Source organism: Ranitomeya imitator, chromosome 4 (assembly GCF_032444005.1).
Source record: "Ranitomeya imitator isolate aRanImi1 chromosome 4, aRanImi1.pri, whole genome shotgun sequence".
In the NCBI taxonomy this organism is placed as follows: Eukaryota; Metazoa; Chordata; class Amphibia; order Anura; family Dendrobatidae; genus Ranitomeya; species Ranitomeya imitator.
This window is the reverse complement of record NC_091285.1, coordinates 330,154,319-330,174,230: the sequence shown is the minus strand read 5'-3', so window position 1 is coordinate 330,174,230 and position 19,912 is coordinate 330,154,319. Positions and strand designations below refer to the sequence as shown.

The window sequence follows — 19,912 nt, the reverse complement described above, 5'->3', positions numbered from 1 at the left end:
GGCTCATGCACTCACATTACGTCTCCGCACTGCCTTAGACACATGGTGGCCCCCATAATAGTGGCGTACAGCCTCTGTGCACTCACCAGAAAATCAATGTTTATTACACCAGTCATGGTAAAACACACTTCATTTGTAGATTTAGCCATTTCATGACTAGGTCATTTTATATTAAGTTTAACTGATAATTTAAGTAACTTTATACTTTGATAGACCGGACTTTTATGGTTGCACTAACACAAAATATGAAAATGTGTTTATTCTTTTTAAGTTTCTTTATTTTTGAACTGCGGAAAGGAGGGCGATTTAAACTTTTGCTTATTTTACGCAGTTTAAAACTTTTTTTTAATTACTCTCACTTTAGATTTCAGTTCTCTCAGCGTACCTGAACCTGTCAAGTGATCACTTATACTATGGTCTAAACTTCTTAGGCTAGTTTCACACTACCGTTTTGAGGAGCTGCGGAGGCCTGCGGACTTCCTCCGTGAAGCCCCGCCCTCGGCCGCACCTCCGCCTACGTGCATGCGGCCTGCGTACCTATCTTTAACATTAGGTACGCAGGTTGTGCCGCTGTATGCAGATGCTTCCACATGCGTCGTTTTGACGATGCAGAGAAAAAAGAAATTGCTACAAGCTGCGTTCTACGCTGGTCGCTGCACCGTCAAAACAACGCATGCGGAAGCATCCGCATACAGCGGCACAACCTGCATACCTAATGTTAAAGATAGGTACGCAGGCCGCATGCATGCCGCATGCAGAAGTAGGCGGAGCTAGCAGCGGAGGTGCGGCCGAGGGCAAGGCTTCACAGAGGAAGTCTGCAGCCGTCCGCAACGCTAATGTGAAACCGGCCTTAGGAAGACTAACATAACAATAATGGGGCCTTCGGAAGGCCTCTGGCTGCCATGCTAACCCACTTTCGCCCAGCGATGGTTATCAGCTGCCATACATAGCACAGTGGCTGCTTAGCTCCTAAACACTGAATCTTTTATATGTGTCCTTTAGGCCTCATTAACACTTCTGTGAGTCATGTATGGGTTTTCTATTTTTCACAGACAAAACACATCCATTATAGTCTACGGGGTTATTTAGAGAACTAGCGGTCAGCAAAAAACCCAAAAACATCACTGCTTACTGAGCTGCTTAGCGGGTCACTGTTCTTTTGATCCACATTTAAGAATTATTAGCGTTTGTGACTCTACCATCATCTAAAGGGGGCTTGAGGAGAACCACACGCTTGATGCAGAAACCTTGTACACATGTATGATGGAGTTGCAGAAATGTTGGCCATAAATCTGTCATGTGTGAATATATCCTAATAGTTTTATACAGTGGAACACCTACACAGTGACTAATCCTGCACTGACACTTTCCTAGTAGGAAAGCATTGCTTACATTTTCATGTTTCATGTGCTTCAGCAAACGCAGCTCCCTGTAGGTCCGCCGTGCATGGACAAGGGATTGAAAAGGTCGGGAAAGCTTTTTTACGGCCACCTTCTGTCTCGTCTTTGTGTCATATGCCGAACTGGAAAAGAAAGGAAAATAAATATCAGCGCAAGGAAAAAATTGAGACCAATGCATACCAGAGCATGTAACATGAAAAACGTGACCAATTTTGTGTATAGTGTGGTCTCGCTTCTCCAGTGCAGCCCACTCTTATTTACACACTACTAAAAGTGAAAAAACTATGCCGAAGAACTCAGAAATTGTGTTTGGTTCTCCTAGTTATCATTTTTCATGGCTGGGAATGAATCCAGCCACAAAGGAAACGTTTCCAAAACCCTTCTCCTAGCTGTCGGGATGCATTGAAAGCTTTGATGAGTAATGCCAGGAGGGAACATGGTTCTGGAAACCAGATTATTAGAAGCACAAAGTGTAAAGCCAACAGCTAATAAAAGCGCAGCTTACAGAAATGTGCGAATATAATCAATTACTCTGCATACATGCCTAGAGATTTCTGAGAACTAGAAATGTCAAAGTAGACAAAACAGGTTCTCCTGCCATTGTGATTAAAGGACAGTTTACATAGATTGGCTGGTGGCAGAATACGGCCGATGATCAGTAAACCTTTACTAACCATTGGTCATTCAATAGCCTGTTTACATAAGCAGACCAAAGTAAGCGATGAGCACTGAGCCATTTGTTACATATAATGCACATAGGATGCCCCAGTTCTGCAGAAAAGATCATTTCACCCGATGAATGAGCATTTTGGCCGCTCATCAGGTGATCGGAAACCTGTCTACACTGCAGACTTATCATAAAACCATGCTGTGGCGATACAGCATTTCTTCTTAATTATGCCAGACGTAAATTCAATAGGCCCAGAATCATAAACTGTTGTCTGAAGTATTGACTCTTCTTGTATGTTAAACTGATAATTTTAAATGGATGAATTGCTAATGCTAATAAGCTCCTACAACTTGTTGTCTGCTATATTTGCAAGACAGTAATACAGGGTCACAGAACAATGATGTTTGCTGATATGTTGATTAAACATTGTCCAGGCCATCTAGTTTGTTGACTTGGAAAAACAGAGGAGGAAAAACTATGCAAATAGATTACATAATCGAACAATGCCAGTTAACCTCATCCACATATTTCTATTGACCTCTGGATGCTGGTTGAAGGCCAGCTGTGAACTATATAAGGAGACTTTTTCCAAGATACTCTACAGGATGTCAGCTTAGGGGACCATGGCCCCAGCTGGAAGAGCACATGACTGCTTCATTGACCATCACTGAAACCCCAAAGACATTGAAAGATTCCAAGTTGGGACAATCAGGTCACCTGGCCACATACCTCACTGCTCTTGGATAGCTTCCTAAGCTTGTTGTTACCTCCTCTCAGTGGGAGTCCACCAAAAGCAATAAGTCACTGTTGGGGGTAGTCGGCCCTGGAAGCAACTCTAATCCCGGTCAGTGGGAGGGTGAGACTCTAATTTGCACATTTTGGGTATTTTCTGAGACTGTTTTCTAAGCTATTGCGTGTTGGTGGTTCAAAAAAATCATTGCCACACGGTTTTACCCTCACCCTGTGTTGTCTGAGCAGTGTTCTGTCCACGGGAAGAGAGAGCAGGCGTTCAGTGATATGAGCACTGGTTCATGCAGTTTTTCTAAAGACAGCCAGGAAAATCAGAGAGAAAAAAATGACCCAATAAAATATAACTTTTATTGATAATTTAAAAGGTCTCAAGAAATTCCCACAAAACTCAATACAAAAATCATAACAGGAAATGAGGTTATGAACTTATTAAACAGGTAGCAAAAGTCCCCATACCCTTTTTATGAAATGAAAAAGGTCTTTATTCACCAACAGCCTTCACTAGACATATTTATAGGTAAACATCAAATGTGGATGTAAAAACGGGCCTCTAATCATCCTAATGAGACCTGTTGCCTCTCGCTGCCTGACTGTGGGGGTTGGCACCCAACCTACTGTGAAACAGTATGGGACCCTGCTGAACATTGGCAGCCCTAAATACCCTGATAAAGCCCTAAATCAAGATATAATGATGGAAGTAATAGACCATAAATATGAGGACTGATCCACTTTGTGTTAGGGAGATGATCGTACCCTATTCTGCACACAGTGGTCAGTTACCCATGGGTAGAGAATACAACAAAAGATATCTGGTGAGGACTGCTGATAGAAAAAATGGGCAATAACACTATATGAGCAAAAGATATTCAAATCCACCACAATGGGTGATCAGAGTACCCAGATATATATAACACAGTGATTACTAAACCAGGCACTCATAAGACCATCATATAGAGAAGGGATAAAAATACAAATATACTGGTTGTAGGCAAATAAGGTAAATTATAAGACCATGTCTATCCAGCTAGACCTATGGAAAGCAATAATGGAAAGATAAACAATTATGATAGTTTATCTCATTTTATATCCAGCTGTGATCATAGACATCCATAGTAAATGTGTGTTTTGTTCGCACCAATGGAGTGTTCTACTCACTAGAAAACCGCCTTCACCTGTCTTCTGCAGTTTGTGACCTGCAGGATCACTCCAGTGTATGCTGGGCAAGCTGGAAGTCACTACCTAATGTAAGTCGATGAGAGCCAGAATGAGGGCAGAACGAGGCTCTTAGACTTACACTAAGAGCTTGTGATTGTTAACTAGCTTCCGGTGAGCCAGAAGATGGTGCAGGACCGGAGTGGTGGCAGGAACAGCTGAAGACAGCGGCTAGTAAGCATAATTCTAGGGGTCAGGGAACTTACATTAGTGGCACCACTCCAGCTCTGAAATTAAAAAACACCAACAACGCTGGAGTGGTGCATTAAAACCAGGGCTGTGGAGTCGGTAAGCCAAACCTCCGACTTAATTTCCATGACACCCTCTCCATAACTCAGACTCCACAGCCCTGATTAAAACTGTCCTTGGCTTTGAGGGAACAAGTACGGAGCTCTCTAGGGAAAAATTAATTGAATTCTCGTTTCAAAAATACTACACAGGATCCCCCAATCAGTAGTAGTACCAGCCTTGCGGTGCCTTTAAAAAAGAGGTCAGACTAACCTGCTCCTACATATTTAGCAGATTTGGTCATTTCTCGGTCCTGGTGCACAAGGGCAGATCCATGAGAATTGCTCATCGAGTGCCCCACAGACCAGTGATAAATGTACTGCATAGGAAACCTCTATGTCTCTTACTGTACAGATGCTCGGTTTTTGCAGCGATTTTTTTTCTAGCCACGAAGCAGATTTCTTCCTATATCAGATGCACAAAGATCTATGCCTAGAGAAGCTGTGCTCCTCTGATCAGTTCATTTATAATTTAGGAGGGTGTCTCGGCCTCTAGTAACATCAGTGTGCTAAGTGTGAACGCTAACCACAGGATACAACATTTCTAAGAACCTGCCCACCATTACAAACCTGCTGCCCTGACACGAGCACTCGGTGACTAGTAATGTACTAATGAGTATCCTTGCTATATTAATATTCTAAAAATGCAGGGAGGAGTGAATCCATACAACTGGAACGACTGGTTCCAAGACCTGAAATACTTTTATTGGATTAAGCTATTAACCCAATCCCACAGCTCAGCGGGTTTCTATAGGACAAGAAGCTTAAAAATAAAGGCAGAGATGATAAATGGTGTAGAGGTGTTATTCCAAGACATGGCGAGGACACGTCACTATATACAAGTATGGATGGGACGGCGTGTAGGCGAGGGAGCAGTGGGCACCGGAGATGGCAGCAGCACTGCGTGCCAAGGCTTTCACAAGTCTTACAGATTTTTACTTTTAGTCATGGAGACAAGAGTTGAGCAAAAAGGCTTGCAGGGTCCACTGCTGCGGCTACGTTCATAGAGCCCTGTGAACATCCTTCACCCGTTCACATCCCTGGCACTTCTGATTAGTAGGCTGATCGTCATCGGTGTGACGCACTCCTGATTAGTAATCCTGGCAAAACATCATAAGAGGCACAGGGAATGCCAGCATATAGAAGGCAGTTCTCAGGGCTTTAGTTGGGCAGCCATGGACTACAAATGTGGCTACTAGACTAGGATTGTGCAGATCTTTTTTTGCTCAACTCTAAAACAGACCTTCTTTCGAGTTTCCTTCAGAACCTCTGATGAAATAACAGTTGCCCCCTAGTCTGCTCTTTTATGGCGTAAAACATAAAATTATGCACCCAATAATATCGCGCTCACAATGCCATCACATGACCAATTCCTGCCAATTCCGTCTCATCCAGGGCAAAATAGCCTTTGATGGCAGCACTTTGCAGGAGGAGAAAGGCGGTTATGGTTAGAAATCCCCAGAGAGCAAGGAGTTTTCATGGACTTTTACTTGAACCATTTTATGATTTAGGTATTTAACGCAAACCTTAAAGAGTAACCACATTGTTTTACATTTCAGAAATCAGTAACATACATGAATATAGATTTATCTCTAAAGGGAACCTGGCAGGAGATACCTGCTGCCCAATCCAACATGCGTCAGGCACTGGCTGTAGGACGTCCGCCATGAATGTTTGATTCTAGAAAGCTCCAGTGTTTCAGTGAAAGCACATTTTATAAGCTGGCCGATGACCGAACCACAAGGGTGACTAGTCCAACAGGCTGCTCCACGCCGCTCCTCTGGAATGACTGGTCTCCCCTGAATGTGTGTATTGTGAGAGACCCATCAGCCAATGGCAGCGGATGGGGAGAAGCTACCAGGAGGTGGTCTACAGTCCCAAGACTAGTGAATCCACACTGCAGGAAGTGGGCAGTCATGTGACAGAAAGTATGTGATTTGCATACTTACGGCCACATTCCGACTAGACATGTGTAGCCTCGCTCAATACACTTGCATTGAGTAAGGCTGCGAACGTCTCTATGGCATGTTGCCGCATGCATGCAAATCACATACTTGTGTTCACATGGCCGCCGCCGGCACCGGAGAGACATTACAGCGCGTACACTAAGGCTACGGCTAGTCAATTCTTAACCTCCAATTTACATATTAAGACCACCTTGGATTTCTCTAGAAAAACAACATTGGATGGCAGATGTCAAGGCATCATTTTATGCAACATCCAATAACCTACATGCCCATATAGACGGCTTGTCAGGGTTATCCAACTTACAAGATTCCCTTTAATATGCCATAAGTGCAAAAAATAGGGAAATCTCTTAAAGGCGCCCCATGTGTTGTGACTGCCATGGAGGGTCCGTCTTGGTACCTTAGCTGTACAGAACAGTAATAAGGTGGTGTCTGTAATGCATTTTTCTAGCATGACAGCTAAATATTTGACAGTAATCTGTTGGGGGTGTTTCTGCCGCCCTACTAAGTGACAGACCCTGTGAACGCAATTAAGCCTAAGGGCACATTGGATTATATGTTGGGGTGTCTTCTCCATTTAGGCTGTGCTATTTCCACTAACACAGCTTCCCTATAGAGAATGGAACTGCTCTTTAAATATGCATACACCTCTTAGCACATGGCTACTTTCCAGCCAGACGACAGCAGATATGTTTTATTTGCCTCAGTTCAGTCTCAACTAAACTTGGGACTTATTTTTATAGCAAAAGGGAGGACATATAGGGCAAATGTGACATTTTCCCCCCCATGCACTGGAGATATTATCGGCTCAGCTAATCAGGGTTCTCAGAAATAGCATTATCGTACATTTTCTAATGCCTTCCTGATACTACACAACAGTCTGGTTCCTTGTCATAGAGCCCTGACATATCCACTACTAAATATGCAGATAAAGCAGCAAGTATTTCATTTGTTTTCTTACTATCTACAAAACATCCTATAATGCAGAAAATCCTGGAGAGGACCAGGGATGAGAAGATGACAAGATTCTGTGACCCATCTGTGTACCCCCACCTTGGATGGAGGCAATGCATTCAATGTAAATGGAACGACCTTCAACAAAGCATGTATAAATCAGCAGGCAAATATAACAGATCTTATCAGAGAATGCAGCTTCCTTCCCTAATCACTACGCTTCCCCTACCCCCCCTCTCTAAACTCATCCACTCAGAAATACATAACTGAATATACAAAATACACAAAGATCGTGCTGAGCCTTCTAATAAGTCTCTTACTTCACCCCAGTGCTGGATTCACATCTACACTGCTTAATGTCTTCCATTCTGCTGCTCATCTGAGTGATAAGGAATGAAGAGCCGGAATCCATCTCTGTGTGCTTTGCTGTATATGGGAGAGATCATAGCAGCTAGTCTCTTCCCACCAGCTCAGAGTCAATTGCAAAGCAAAGAGTTATATAAAAAAACATGTTATCCTCTATCTACAAGTTAGGGGATAACTTGCTGATCACTATGTATCTAATCGCTGTGACCCCCAGCAATCCCTAGATCGGAGATTTACATTCTCGGCATCTGCTCCATTCATTGTCAATGGGTCTGCCAGAGAAAACAGAAACCGCACTCGACTTTCTCCGACAGACCCATCAACAAGAGAGGCATAACCTTTCATTTTAGGAATAGCTCTTTAAGAAATTGAGCCTGTAAAAGCAAAAACTGGAAAATAAAATGCAGGGTACAAGTCATATAATGGCCAGATAGTGCTATTCCTCAATTACACACGAACAAAACCTAACCTGAAGAAGTGACTTTAAAATACAGTTACCCTTTAATGTGGCTTATTGTGGCTCCTCTATGGGATAAGCATACTCTGTATGTCTATAACACAACTCCTGCCCACGAGCTGGTGGCGGCTGTAGGCGCAGTCACACTACGGACTAATGACGTATACTGGAGTACTTAGTGGTCACATTGCACCAGTTCCTGTAGAAGCTTCCATGAACGGATTCGCGTTCCAGCTGAAAGCCATGCGTGTCCGGCCTCTCCACTTTTCCTGACATGGAGTGGAAGTAATTGGGAGGTGACCTGCTTGCTAAGCAATCATTGGGCTAGGACTACCTTGCTTGCAGGACACCATACATGTGATATGTCTGAAACTTGCTGTCCTGCAATCATTCTTAGAACTGACAAAAAAACAAAGCCACAACCCAACTGCAGACCAGCCCGAAGAGTCGCAGTCACAAAAAGCGACACTGTAGTCTGTGATGGCAAAGTGACCTGCGTCTTGCAAACAGCTTTGGATTTTTTGTGACGGTTATGCCGCGTGCCACAAAGCGCCCACACTGACGATCATCACAGTGGGGACATTAGCACCGCTCACCTTACTGCCCCAGTCTTGTACTTCTCCATGCTAAAGCTGGCACTAATCTACGGCAATGCATGAAAGAGCGGTCATTGTGATGAGGACCACGGCAGGGGCTACACTAAAGTGACACACTGGCGCAGTTATCAGGGGGGCTACCCTCATTATCTATAGACAGTGCATACAGACATGGGAGGAATGTACACACTATGAAGAGCAGCAGCACATACACACTGTGTACATACACTACATAGGGCTGCAGCACATACACACTGTGTACATACACTACATAGGGCAGCAGCACATACACACTGTGTACATACACTACATAGGGCTGCAGCACATACACACTGTGTACATACACTACATAGGGCAGCAGCACATACACACTGTGTACATACACTACATAGGGCTGCAGCACATACACACTGTGTACATACACTACATAGGGCAGCAGCACATACACACTGTGTACATACACTACATAGGGCTGCAGCACATACACAGTGTATATACACTACATACGGCAGCGCACATACGCACTAGGTACATACACTATATAGGGTAGCAGCACATACACACTGTGTACATACACTACATACGGCAGCAGCACATACGCACTGTGTACATACACTACATAGGGCTGCAGCACATACACACTGTGTATATACACTATATAGGGCAGCAGCACATACACACTGTGTATATACACTACATACGGCAGCGCACATATGCACTAGGTACATACACTTCATAGGGCAGCAGCACATACACACTGTGTACATACACTACATAGGGCAGCAGCACATACATACACCATGTTCCTAATTATTATGCAAATGACATTTTTCTCGGATTTTCCTAAATGGTTGGTGCAAATGACAGTCAGTCTAATAAAAGTCATCACCCGTTAGGTTATACATCAAATTTTATTGAAGAAACCTCCCAATGATAACAGTATAATCTCCAAAATAAATAAAAACTCTGTACTGTTCCAAATTATTAGGCACAGTAGAATTTCTAAACATTTGATATGTTTTAAAGAACTGAAAATGCTAATTTGTGGAATTTGCAGCATTATGAGGCCACATTCACTGAACAAAAAAGCTATTTAACTCCAAAACCTCCTAACAGGCCAAGTTACATGTTAACATAGGAACCCTTCTTTGATATCATCTTCACCATTCTTGCATCCATAGAACTTGGGAGTTTTTGGAGAGTTTCTGCTTGTATTTCTTCGCATGAAGTCAGAATAGCCTCCCAGAGCTGCTGTTTTGATGTGAACTGCCTCCCACCCTCATAGATCTTTTACTTGATGATACTCCGAAGGTTCTCTATAGGGTTGATGTCAGGGGAAGATGGTGGCCACACCATGAGTTTATCTCCTTTTATGCCCATAGCAGCCAATGACTCAGAGGTATTCTTTGCAGCATGAGATGGTGCATTGTCATGCATGAAGATGATTTTGCTCCTGAAGGCACGTTTCTGCTTTTTATACCATGGAAGAAAGTTGTCAGTCAGAAACTCTATATATTTTGCAGAGGTCATTTTCACACCCTCAGGAACCTTAAAGGGTCCTACCAGCTGTTACCACATGCAGGGCCGCCATCAGGGCATGACGGCCGTGACTGGCGTATGGGGCCCGGTGAGCAGAGGGGGCCCGCATCGGGCCCCGTCTTATCTGCTCACCGGGCTCCTACCGGCAGCCGCAGGCTGAACCGGGCCCTTAGCGCCGACGCTGCAGCTGTTTAAAGCTATTGACGTGCGGGCGTGGGCCCGCACGTCAATAGTTAACAGCCGCGGCACCGCCAGCCAATCTGAGGCTGGCAGGCGCTGACGTCAGCCGCAGCGTGCGTGCATGTCGCCGGCGTCTGACATCATTGTCAGTCGCCGGCGAGTGCATGCACGCTGCAGCTGCGTGGAGACTTCGCCCGCCGCAGGAGCGCGGCAGGTAAGAAGAACGTCTTTTTTTTTTTTTTCTTGAGAGCGGCGATCCGGGGGCCCAGGGAAGACACAGGGGCAAAACGCTGGACAGAGATGGGGCAGAGTGCTGGGAAGAGATGGGGCAGAGTGCTGGACAGAGATGGGGCAGTGCTGGGAAGAGATGGGGCAGAGTGCTGGACAGAGATGGGGCAGAGTGCTGGACAGAGATGGGGCAGAGTGCTGGACAGAGATGGGGCAGAGTGCTGGGCAGAGTGCTGGGCAGAGATGGGGCAGAGTGCTGGACAGAGATGGGGCAGAGTGCTGGACAGAGATGGGGCAGAGTGCTGGACAGAGATGGGGCAGAGTGCTGGACAGAGATGGGGCAGAGTGCTGGACAGAGATGGGGCAGAGGGCTGGACAGAGATGGGGCAGAGCGCTGGACAGAGATGGGGCAGAGCGCTGGACAGAGATGGGGCAGAGCGCTGGACAGAGATGGGGCAGAGTGCTGGACAGAGATGGGGCAGAGTGCTGGGCAGAGGGCTGGGCAGAGATGGGGCAGAGCGCTGGACAGAGATGGGGCAGAGCGCTGGACAGAGATGGGGCAGAGTGCTGGACAGAGATGGGGCAGAGTGCTGGGCAGAGGGCTGGACAGAGATGGGGCAGAGTGCTGGACAGAGATGGGGCAGAGCGCTGGACAGAGATGGGGCAGAGTGCTGGACAGAGATGGGGCAGAGGGCTGGACAGAGATGGGGCAGAGGGCTGGACAGAGATGGGGCAGAGCGCTGGACAGAGATGGGGCAGAGCGCTGGACAGAGATGGGGCAGAGCGCTGGACAGAGATGGGGCAGAGCGCTGGACAGAGATGGGGCAGAGAGCTGGACACAGATGGGGCAGGATTGGACACAGATGGGGCAGAGTGCTGGACACAGATGGGGCAGGATTGGACACAGATGGGGCAGAGTGCTGGACACAGATGGGGCAGGATTGGACACAGATGGAGCAGAGTGCTGGACACAGATGGGGCAGAGTGCTGGACACAGATGGGGCAGAGTGCTGGACACAGATGGGGCAGAGTGCTGGACACAGATGGGGCAGAGTGCTGGACACAGATGGGGCAGGATTGGAAACAGATGGGGCAGAATGGAGACAGATGGGGCAGGATTGGAGACAGATGGGGCAGGATTGGAGACAGATGGGGCAGGATGGATACGATGGAGACAGATGGGGCAGGATGCGGAGATCATATGGGGCAGAATGGATACTCATGAGGGCAGGATGGGAGAACATATGGCTGGAGCCTGCAATGAGACACACGGGGGCTAGGATGGCGAATATTACCATAGGGGCTAATTAAGGGATATTATTATTGCAGTGATGTATTTATTTTATTTTTTGAGTATACTGTTTTAAATGGGGGGAGGTCCTGTTACTGTGCAGAGTGATACTATGTCACCTTCTTTATGTGGTGTAATGTAGAGGCTGTGAAAATTAAGTTATGTATTCTGCAAGTGGAACTCGAGATAACTGTGTTATTTCCTGCAGAGACGAGTCCTGGCTGGAAGAAATGATGGCAGTCTGTGCTGGATGAAAGATGAAGGACTTCACCTAGAGACGTCACTGGTGAGTCAGTGTTAACTATACACTGACACTATACACTGTATACTATATACAGAGCTCCTGTGTATAATGTCACCGGTGATCACTGTATTACCTGTAGACACTGCTTACTAATTACAGATCTCCTGTGTATAATGGCACTGATGGTGATAGTATTGTGGGTTTTTTTTTTTTTTATTACTGATCAGTATTGTAGTATTCAGTCACTATGTGGTGGTAATATGCGGTCTGGTCATGGTGTTGTGGTATTTGTTCCTTGTGTTTGATATTATTCGGTCACTGTGGTGGTAATATGTCATCTGGTCATAGTGCTGTGGTATTTGTTCCTTGTATGTAGTATTATAGGTCATTTTAAAAATTGAAAAATAAATAAAAATATACCTAAATTGTATTGCATATTTTAACAAATATTTAGTAGGCTACAGTACAGTAGGGCCCGGCCAAAAGCGTCAACCGTGTTCTGGTGGCGGCTTAAAAAATCTTTTGCCAAAACAAAAGCGGCCGGCTATATGTGTGATCTGGTGATGGGAACTGTTAATGTGTGATAGGTGAGAAGTGGAGATTTTCCAAGAGAGAGCGGTGGGACTGTGGACAGTTCGAGGGGTGGAGCCTGGAGGCGGGGCTGGGGTGGAGCCTGGGCGGAGTCTCAAGGGGGCCCCGAAAATTTTGCCAGTATGGGGCCCCGAAATTTCTAGTGGCAGCCCTGACCCCATGATTCGGGCCCAAAACATTACTCCTCCACCTCCTTCCTGACGTCGCAGCCTTGTTGGGATATGGTGACCATCCACCAACCATCCACTACTCCATCCATCTGGTCCATCCAGAGTTGCTCGACACTTATCAGTAAACAAGACTGTTTGAAAATTAGTCTTCCAGTATGTCTGGGCCCACTGCAACCATTTCTGCTTGTGAATAATGTTTAGGAGTGGCCGAATAGTACCGTATTTTTTGGACTACAAGATGCACTTTTTCCCCCCAAAAAAAGGGGGGGAAATGTGGGGTGCGTCTAATAGTCGCAATGCAGGCTTACCGTGGCGGCAGAGGTGCGGTGGCAGAGGTGCAGCGGCAGAGGTGCGGCGGCAGAGGTGTGGCGGCAGAGGTGTGGCGGCAGAGGAGGCGCAGTAAGCGGAGTCCCTTTCTCCGGTGAGGTGATGCAGCAGCCCGGTATGCAGCAGAGCCGGGTGAATCCTGTTGTTATCGGTGGTGGCGGCCATTTTCCCGAGGCCGCGCGTGCGCAGATGGAGCGCTCTGCTTCCCGGGGCTTCAGGAAAATGGCCGCCGCGATCTCCATCTGCGCACGCGCGGCCTCCCGCGGCCATTTTCCTGAAGCCCTGGGAAGCAGAGGGCTTCATCTGCACACGCGCGGCCTCAGGAAGATGGCCGCGCCCACCGATAACAACAGGATTCACCCGGCTCTGCTGCTTACCGGGCTGCTGAATCACCATACCGGGGAAAGGGACCCCGATTACTGCGCCTCCTCTGCCGCTGCACCTCTGCCACCGCACCTCTGCCGCCACGGTAAGCCTGCATTGCCTGCACGGTAAGCCTGGGACCCCTCTCACGCCATACCTCTCACTGCACCTCCTCATCCCAGCACCTCCTCATCCCAGCACCTCCTCATCCCAGCACCTCCTCATGCCAGCACCTCCTCATCCCAGCACCTCCTCATCCCAGCACCACCCCACCTCTGCCGACACCTTGCCTCCTGTGACCCTGCTCTGCCACCGCCAGCCCTCAGGTAAGATACTGTAAATTCGGACAATAAGACGGACCCCCATCTTATAAAAAATCTTTTTTTCTGCAATTTTCACCCCAAATTTGGGGTGCGTCTTATGGTCCGGTGCGTCTTATAGTCCGAAAAATACGGTAGGTTTATGCACCACAGCAAACCTTTGAAAGATCCATTATAGATTGCGAGCCCTCGCGGGCAGGGTCCTCTCTCCTACTGTACCAGTCGTGACTTTTATCGTTTAAGATTATTGTACTTGTTTTTATTATGCATACCCCTCCTCACATGTAAAGCACCATGAAATAAATGGGGCTATAATAATAAATGATAATAATAATCCTACACACCTTGAGGTTCGAGGGACTCCAGAGGCACCAGCAGCTTCAAATATCTGTTTGCTGGTTTGTTATGGCTTTTTAGCAGCTGCTCTTAATCCAATGAATTTGTCTGGCAGAAACCTTCCTCATTATGCCTTTATCAGCACGAACACGTCTGTGCTCAGATTCAGCCACAAATATCTTAACAGTATGATGATCATGCTTAAGTTTTCAGGAAATATCTAATGTTTTCATACCCTGACCAAGGCATTGCACTACTCAACGCTTTTCGGCAGCAGAGAGACCCTTTTTCTTTCCCATCTTACTTGAAAACTGTGGCCTGCTTAAAGGGAACCTGTCACCCCCCTCAGGCGTTTGTAACTAAAAGAGCCACCGTGTGCAGCACAAATGCTGCATTCAGACAAGGTGGCTTTTAGTTATGATGCCTGCACACGCTGAAATAAACGTTACCGGCGCCTGCGCTGTAAGTACAAAGGGCAGCACAACTGCGCACGCCCCCCAAAAAACTTAATGCGCAGGCGCCGGGGACGATAATGCTGCAAGAGAAGACGGCGCCCAGCGCGCACAGGCCCGGAGTGACAGCTGTGCTGCGTGATTAGGAAGGAAAGTCCCGCCCCTGGGACGGTTTCACAGTATGAGGGGGCACATTTTATAAACATTTATTTCATCGTGTGCAAGCATCATAACTAAAAGAGCCACCTTGTCAGAATGCAGCATTAGTGCTGCACAAGTTGGCGCTTTTAGTTACAAACGCCTGAAGGGGGTGACAGGTTCCCTTTAATAATTTGGAACATCATTTTTAAGTAGTTTTCCTTTAATTAGAATCACCTGGAAAACTAATTATCACATGTGTTTAAGACTGATTTCAGTGATCCGTTGAGCCCTGAGACACAATACCATCCATGAGTTTATTTGAAAAACAAAACAAATCTTTGACACTTAAATCCAATTTGCATAATAATTTGGAACACGGTGTACTATGTACATACACTACATAAGGCAGCAGCACATATGGACTGGGTACATACACTACATAGGGCAGCAGCACATACACACTATGTACATACACTATATAGGGCAGCAGCAAATACGCACTAGGTACATACACTACATAGAGGAACAGCAACACATACACACTATGTACAGTACATACACTACAGAGGAACAGCAGCACATACGCACTAGGTACATACACTACAGAGGAACAGCAGCACATGCACACTAGGTACATACATTACATAGCGGAACAGCAGCACATATGCACTAGATACATACACTATAGAAGGCAGCACATACACACTAGATACATACACTACATATAGCAGCAGCACATACACCAGCACTCTATAGGGCAGCAGAACATACACACTGTGTACATACACTACATAGGGAAGCAGCACATACATACTAGCTACATACACTATATAGGGAAGCAGCACATATGCACTAGCTACATACACTATATAGGGAAGCAGCACATATGCACTAGCTACATACACTATATAGGGAAGCAGCACATATGCACTAGCTACATACACTATATAGGGCAGCAGCACATATGCACTAGCTACATACACTATATAGGGCAGCAGCACATACACACTAGCTACATACACTATACAGTACAGACCAAAAGTTTGGACACACCTCATTTAAAAAAATTTCTGTATTTTCATGACTATGAAAATTGTACATTCACACTGAAGGCAGAACTATGAATTAACACATGTGGAATTATATACTTAATAAAAAAGTGTGAAACAACTGAAAATATGTCTCATATTCTAGGTTCTTCAAAGTAGGCAACTTCTGCTTTGATGACTGCTTTGCACACTCTTGGCATTCTCTTGATGAGCTTCAAGAGGTAGTCACCGGAAATGGTCTTCCAACAATCTTGAAGGAGTTGCCAGAGATGTTTAGCACTTGTTGGCCCTTTTGCCTTCACTCTGCGGTCCAGCTCACCCTAAACCATCTCGATTGGGTTTAGGTCTGGTGACTGTGGAGGCCAGGTCATCTGGAGTAGCACCCCATCACTCTCCTTCTTGGTTGAATAGCCCTTACACAGCCTGGAGGTGTGTTTGGGGTCATTGCCCTGTTGAAAAATAAATGATGGTCTAACTAAACGGAAACCGGATAGAATAGCATGCCGCTGCAAGATGCTGTGGTAGCCATGCTAGTTCAGTATGCCTTCAATTTTGAATAAATCCCCAACAGTGTCACCAGCAAAGCACCCCCACACCATCACACCTCCTCCTCCATGCTTCACGGTGGGAACCAGGCATGTAGAGTACATCCGTTCACCTTTTCTGCATCGCACAAAGACACGGTGGTTGGAACCAAAGAACTCAACTTTGGACTCCTCAGACCAAAGCACAGATTTCCATTGGTCTAATGTCCATTCCTTGTGTTCTTTAGCCCAAACAAGTCTCTTCTGCTTGTTGCCTGTCCTTAGCAGTGGTTTCCTAGCAGCTATTTTACCATGAAGGCCTGCTGCACAAAGTCTCCTCTTAACAGTTGTTGTAGAGATGTGTCTGCTGCTAGAACTCTGTGTGGCATTGACCCGGTCTCTAATCTGAGCTGCTGTTAACCTGCGATTTCTGAGGCTGGTGACTCGGATAAACTTATCCTGAGAAGCAGAGGTGACTCTTGGTCTTCCTTTCCTGGGGCGGTCCTCATGTGAGCCAGTTTCTTTGTAGCACTTGATGGTTTTTGCAACTGCACATGGGGACACTTTCAAAGTTTTCCCAATTTTTCAGACTGACTGACCTTCATTTCTTAAAGTAATGATGGCCACTCGTTTTTCTTAGCTGCTTTTTTCTTGCCATAATACAAATTCTAACAGTCTATTCAGTAGGACTATCAGCTGCGTATCCACCAGACTTCTGCACAACACAACTGATGGTCCCAACACAATTTATAAGGCAAGAAATCCCACTTATTAAACCTGACAGGGCATACCTGTGAAGTGAAAACCATTCCCGGTGACTACCTCTTGAAGCTCATCAAGAGAATGCCAAGAGTGTGCAAAGCAGTCATCAAAGCAAAAGGTGGCTACTTTGAAGAACCTAGAATGTAAGACATAATTTCACTTGTTTCACACTTTTTTGTTAAGTATATAATTCCACATGTGTTAATTCAGAGTTTTGATGCCTTCAGTGTGAATGTACAATTTTCATAGTCATAAAAATACAGAAAAATCTTTAAATGAGAAGGTGTGTCCAAACTTTTGGTCTGTACTGTATAGGGCAGCAGCACATAAGCACTGGGTACATACATTACAAAGGGCAGCAGCACATATGCACTGGGTACATACACTACATAGGGCAGAAGCACATACGCACTGGGTACATACACTACATAGCGCAGCAGCACATACGCACTAGGTACATACATTACATAGGGCAGCAGCACATACGCACTAGGTACATACACTATAAAAGGCAGCAGCACATACACACGATGTACATTCACTACATAGGGCAGCAGCACACACTAGGCACATACACTACATAGAGCAGCAACACATACACACTAGGCACATACATTACAAAGAGCAGCAGCACATACATACTAGATACATACACTACATAGAGCAGCAGCACATACACTGTGTACATACACTACATAGGGCAGCAGGACATACACACTAGCTACATACACTATATAGGGCAGCAGCACATACACTCTAGCTACATACACTATATAGGGAAGCAGCACATACGCACTAGCTACACACACTACATAGGGCAGCAGCACATACACACTAGCTACATACACTATATAGGGCAGCAGCACATACACACTGTGTACATACACTATATAGGGCAGCAGCACATACACTATATAGGGCACATACAGCCTATACACCAGCACTCTATAGGGCAGCAGTACACACTGTGTACATACACTACATAGGGCAGCAGAACATACACACTAGCTACATACACTACATAGGGCAGCAGCATATACACACTAGCTACATACACTAAATAGGGCAGCAGCACATACATACTAGCTACATACACTAAATAGGGAAGCAGCACATACATACTAGCTACATACACTATACAGGGAAGCAGCACATACGCACTAGCTACATACACTATATAGGGCAGCAGCACATACACACTAGCTACATACACTATATAGGGCAGCAGCACATACACACTGTGTACATACACTATATAGGGCAGCAGCACATACACACTGTACATACACTACATAGGGCAGCAGCACATACACACTGTGTACATACACTACATAGGGCAGCAGCACATACACACTAGCTACATACACTATACAGGGAAGCAGCACATACGCACTAGCTACATACACTATATAGGGCAGCAGCACATACACACTGTGTACATACACTATATAGGGCAGCAGCACATACACACTGTGTACATACACTATATAAGGCAGCAGCACATACACACTGTGTACATACACTACATAGGGCAGCAGCACATACACACTAGCTACATACACTATACAGGGAAGCAGCACATACGCACTAGCTACATACACTATATAGGGCAGCAGCACATACACACTGTGTACATACACTATATAGGGCAGCAGCATATACACACTGTGTACATACACTATATAGGGCAGCAGCACATACACACTGTGTACATACACTATATAGGGCAGCAGCACATACACACTGTGTACATACACTCTATAGGGCAGCAGCACATACACACTGTGTACATACACTATATAGGGCAGCAGCACATACACACTGTGTACATACACTATATAGGGCAGCAGCACATACACACTGTGTACATACACTCTATAGGGCAGCAGCACATACACACTGTGTACATACACTATATAGGGCAGCAGCACATACACACTGTGTACATACACTATATAGGGCAGCAGCACATACACACTGTGTACATACACTATATAGGGCAGCAGCACATACACACTGTGTACATACACTATATAGGGCAGCAGCACATACACACTGTGTACATACACTATATAGGGCAGCAGCACATACACACTGTGTACTTACACTATATAGGGCAGCAGCACATACACACCGTGTACATACACTATATAGGGCAGCAGCACATACACTATATAGGGCACATACAGCCTATACACCAGCACTCTATAGGGCACCTGGCACCTATAGGCACAGCACCACCATATACTGCGGTGTTCCCAGCCTCGGACACAGGGGCCCGGGAAGGAGGGAAGCACTTGTTCCTGGCCCATTCACCTACCAGACCGAGCCGTAGGCCCCGGAGCCTACAGGGGTGAGATGCTGATACCGCTCCGGTACCTCCCATACCGTCTTGTTTAGCTCTTGCCGGTAAAATCCGCCGCGGCTGCTCATTTTGTGGAACCGGCAGACACAGCTCTGGCTGCCCGGGAGGAAGGAGGCGGGAGGAGGCGGAAGGAGGAGCGGTCTGGGCGGGTGGGGGAGGAGAGAGGACTTCGAGAGGCACCATAGTGGGAAGCACCTCCATGCCACACACCGTGTACCAGCAGCTGTCCAGGAACTCGGAGCCGCCATCATCACTACCACAGACCGTAGGCTCAGGACATGTTCAGCAGCAGCTGCCTCCTAATACACAATGTACAGAGATGGAGGGGGAATTCATGTGGACAGATGGTGGCACACATGCAAGTTGTGTCA

At 46.1% G+C, this 19,912-nt stretch overlaps 1 protein-coding gene across 2 annotated transcripts in view; it reads right to left on the bottom strand.

The window, feature by feature from the left end:
• Positions 1 to 19,665, bottom strand: part of MAPK11 (mitogen-activated protein kinase 11) — a 79,082-nt gene extending 59,417 nt beyond the window's left edge. Inside the window, exons 1-3 of one of the 2 annotated variants that reach the window (XM_069764926.1) lie at positions 19,497 to 19,665; positions 3,031 to 3,112; positions 1,393 to 1,522 (exon numbers count right to left, since the gene is read on the bottom strand). In XM_069764926.1, the coding sequence (XP_069621027.1) occupies positions 1,393 to 1,407 (15 nt within the window). In that variant the 5' untranslated portion in view covers positions 1,408 to 1,522; positions 3,031 to 3,112; positions 19,497 to 19,665. The remainder of the gene's footprint in view (positions 1 to 1,392; positions 1,523 to 3,030; positions 3,113 to 19,496) is intronic. The other variant, XM_069764927.1, reaches the window with a different exon arrangement.
• Between the last annotated feature and the right edge of the window lie 247 nt (positions 19,666 to 19,912).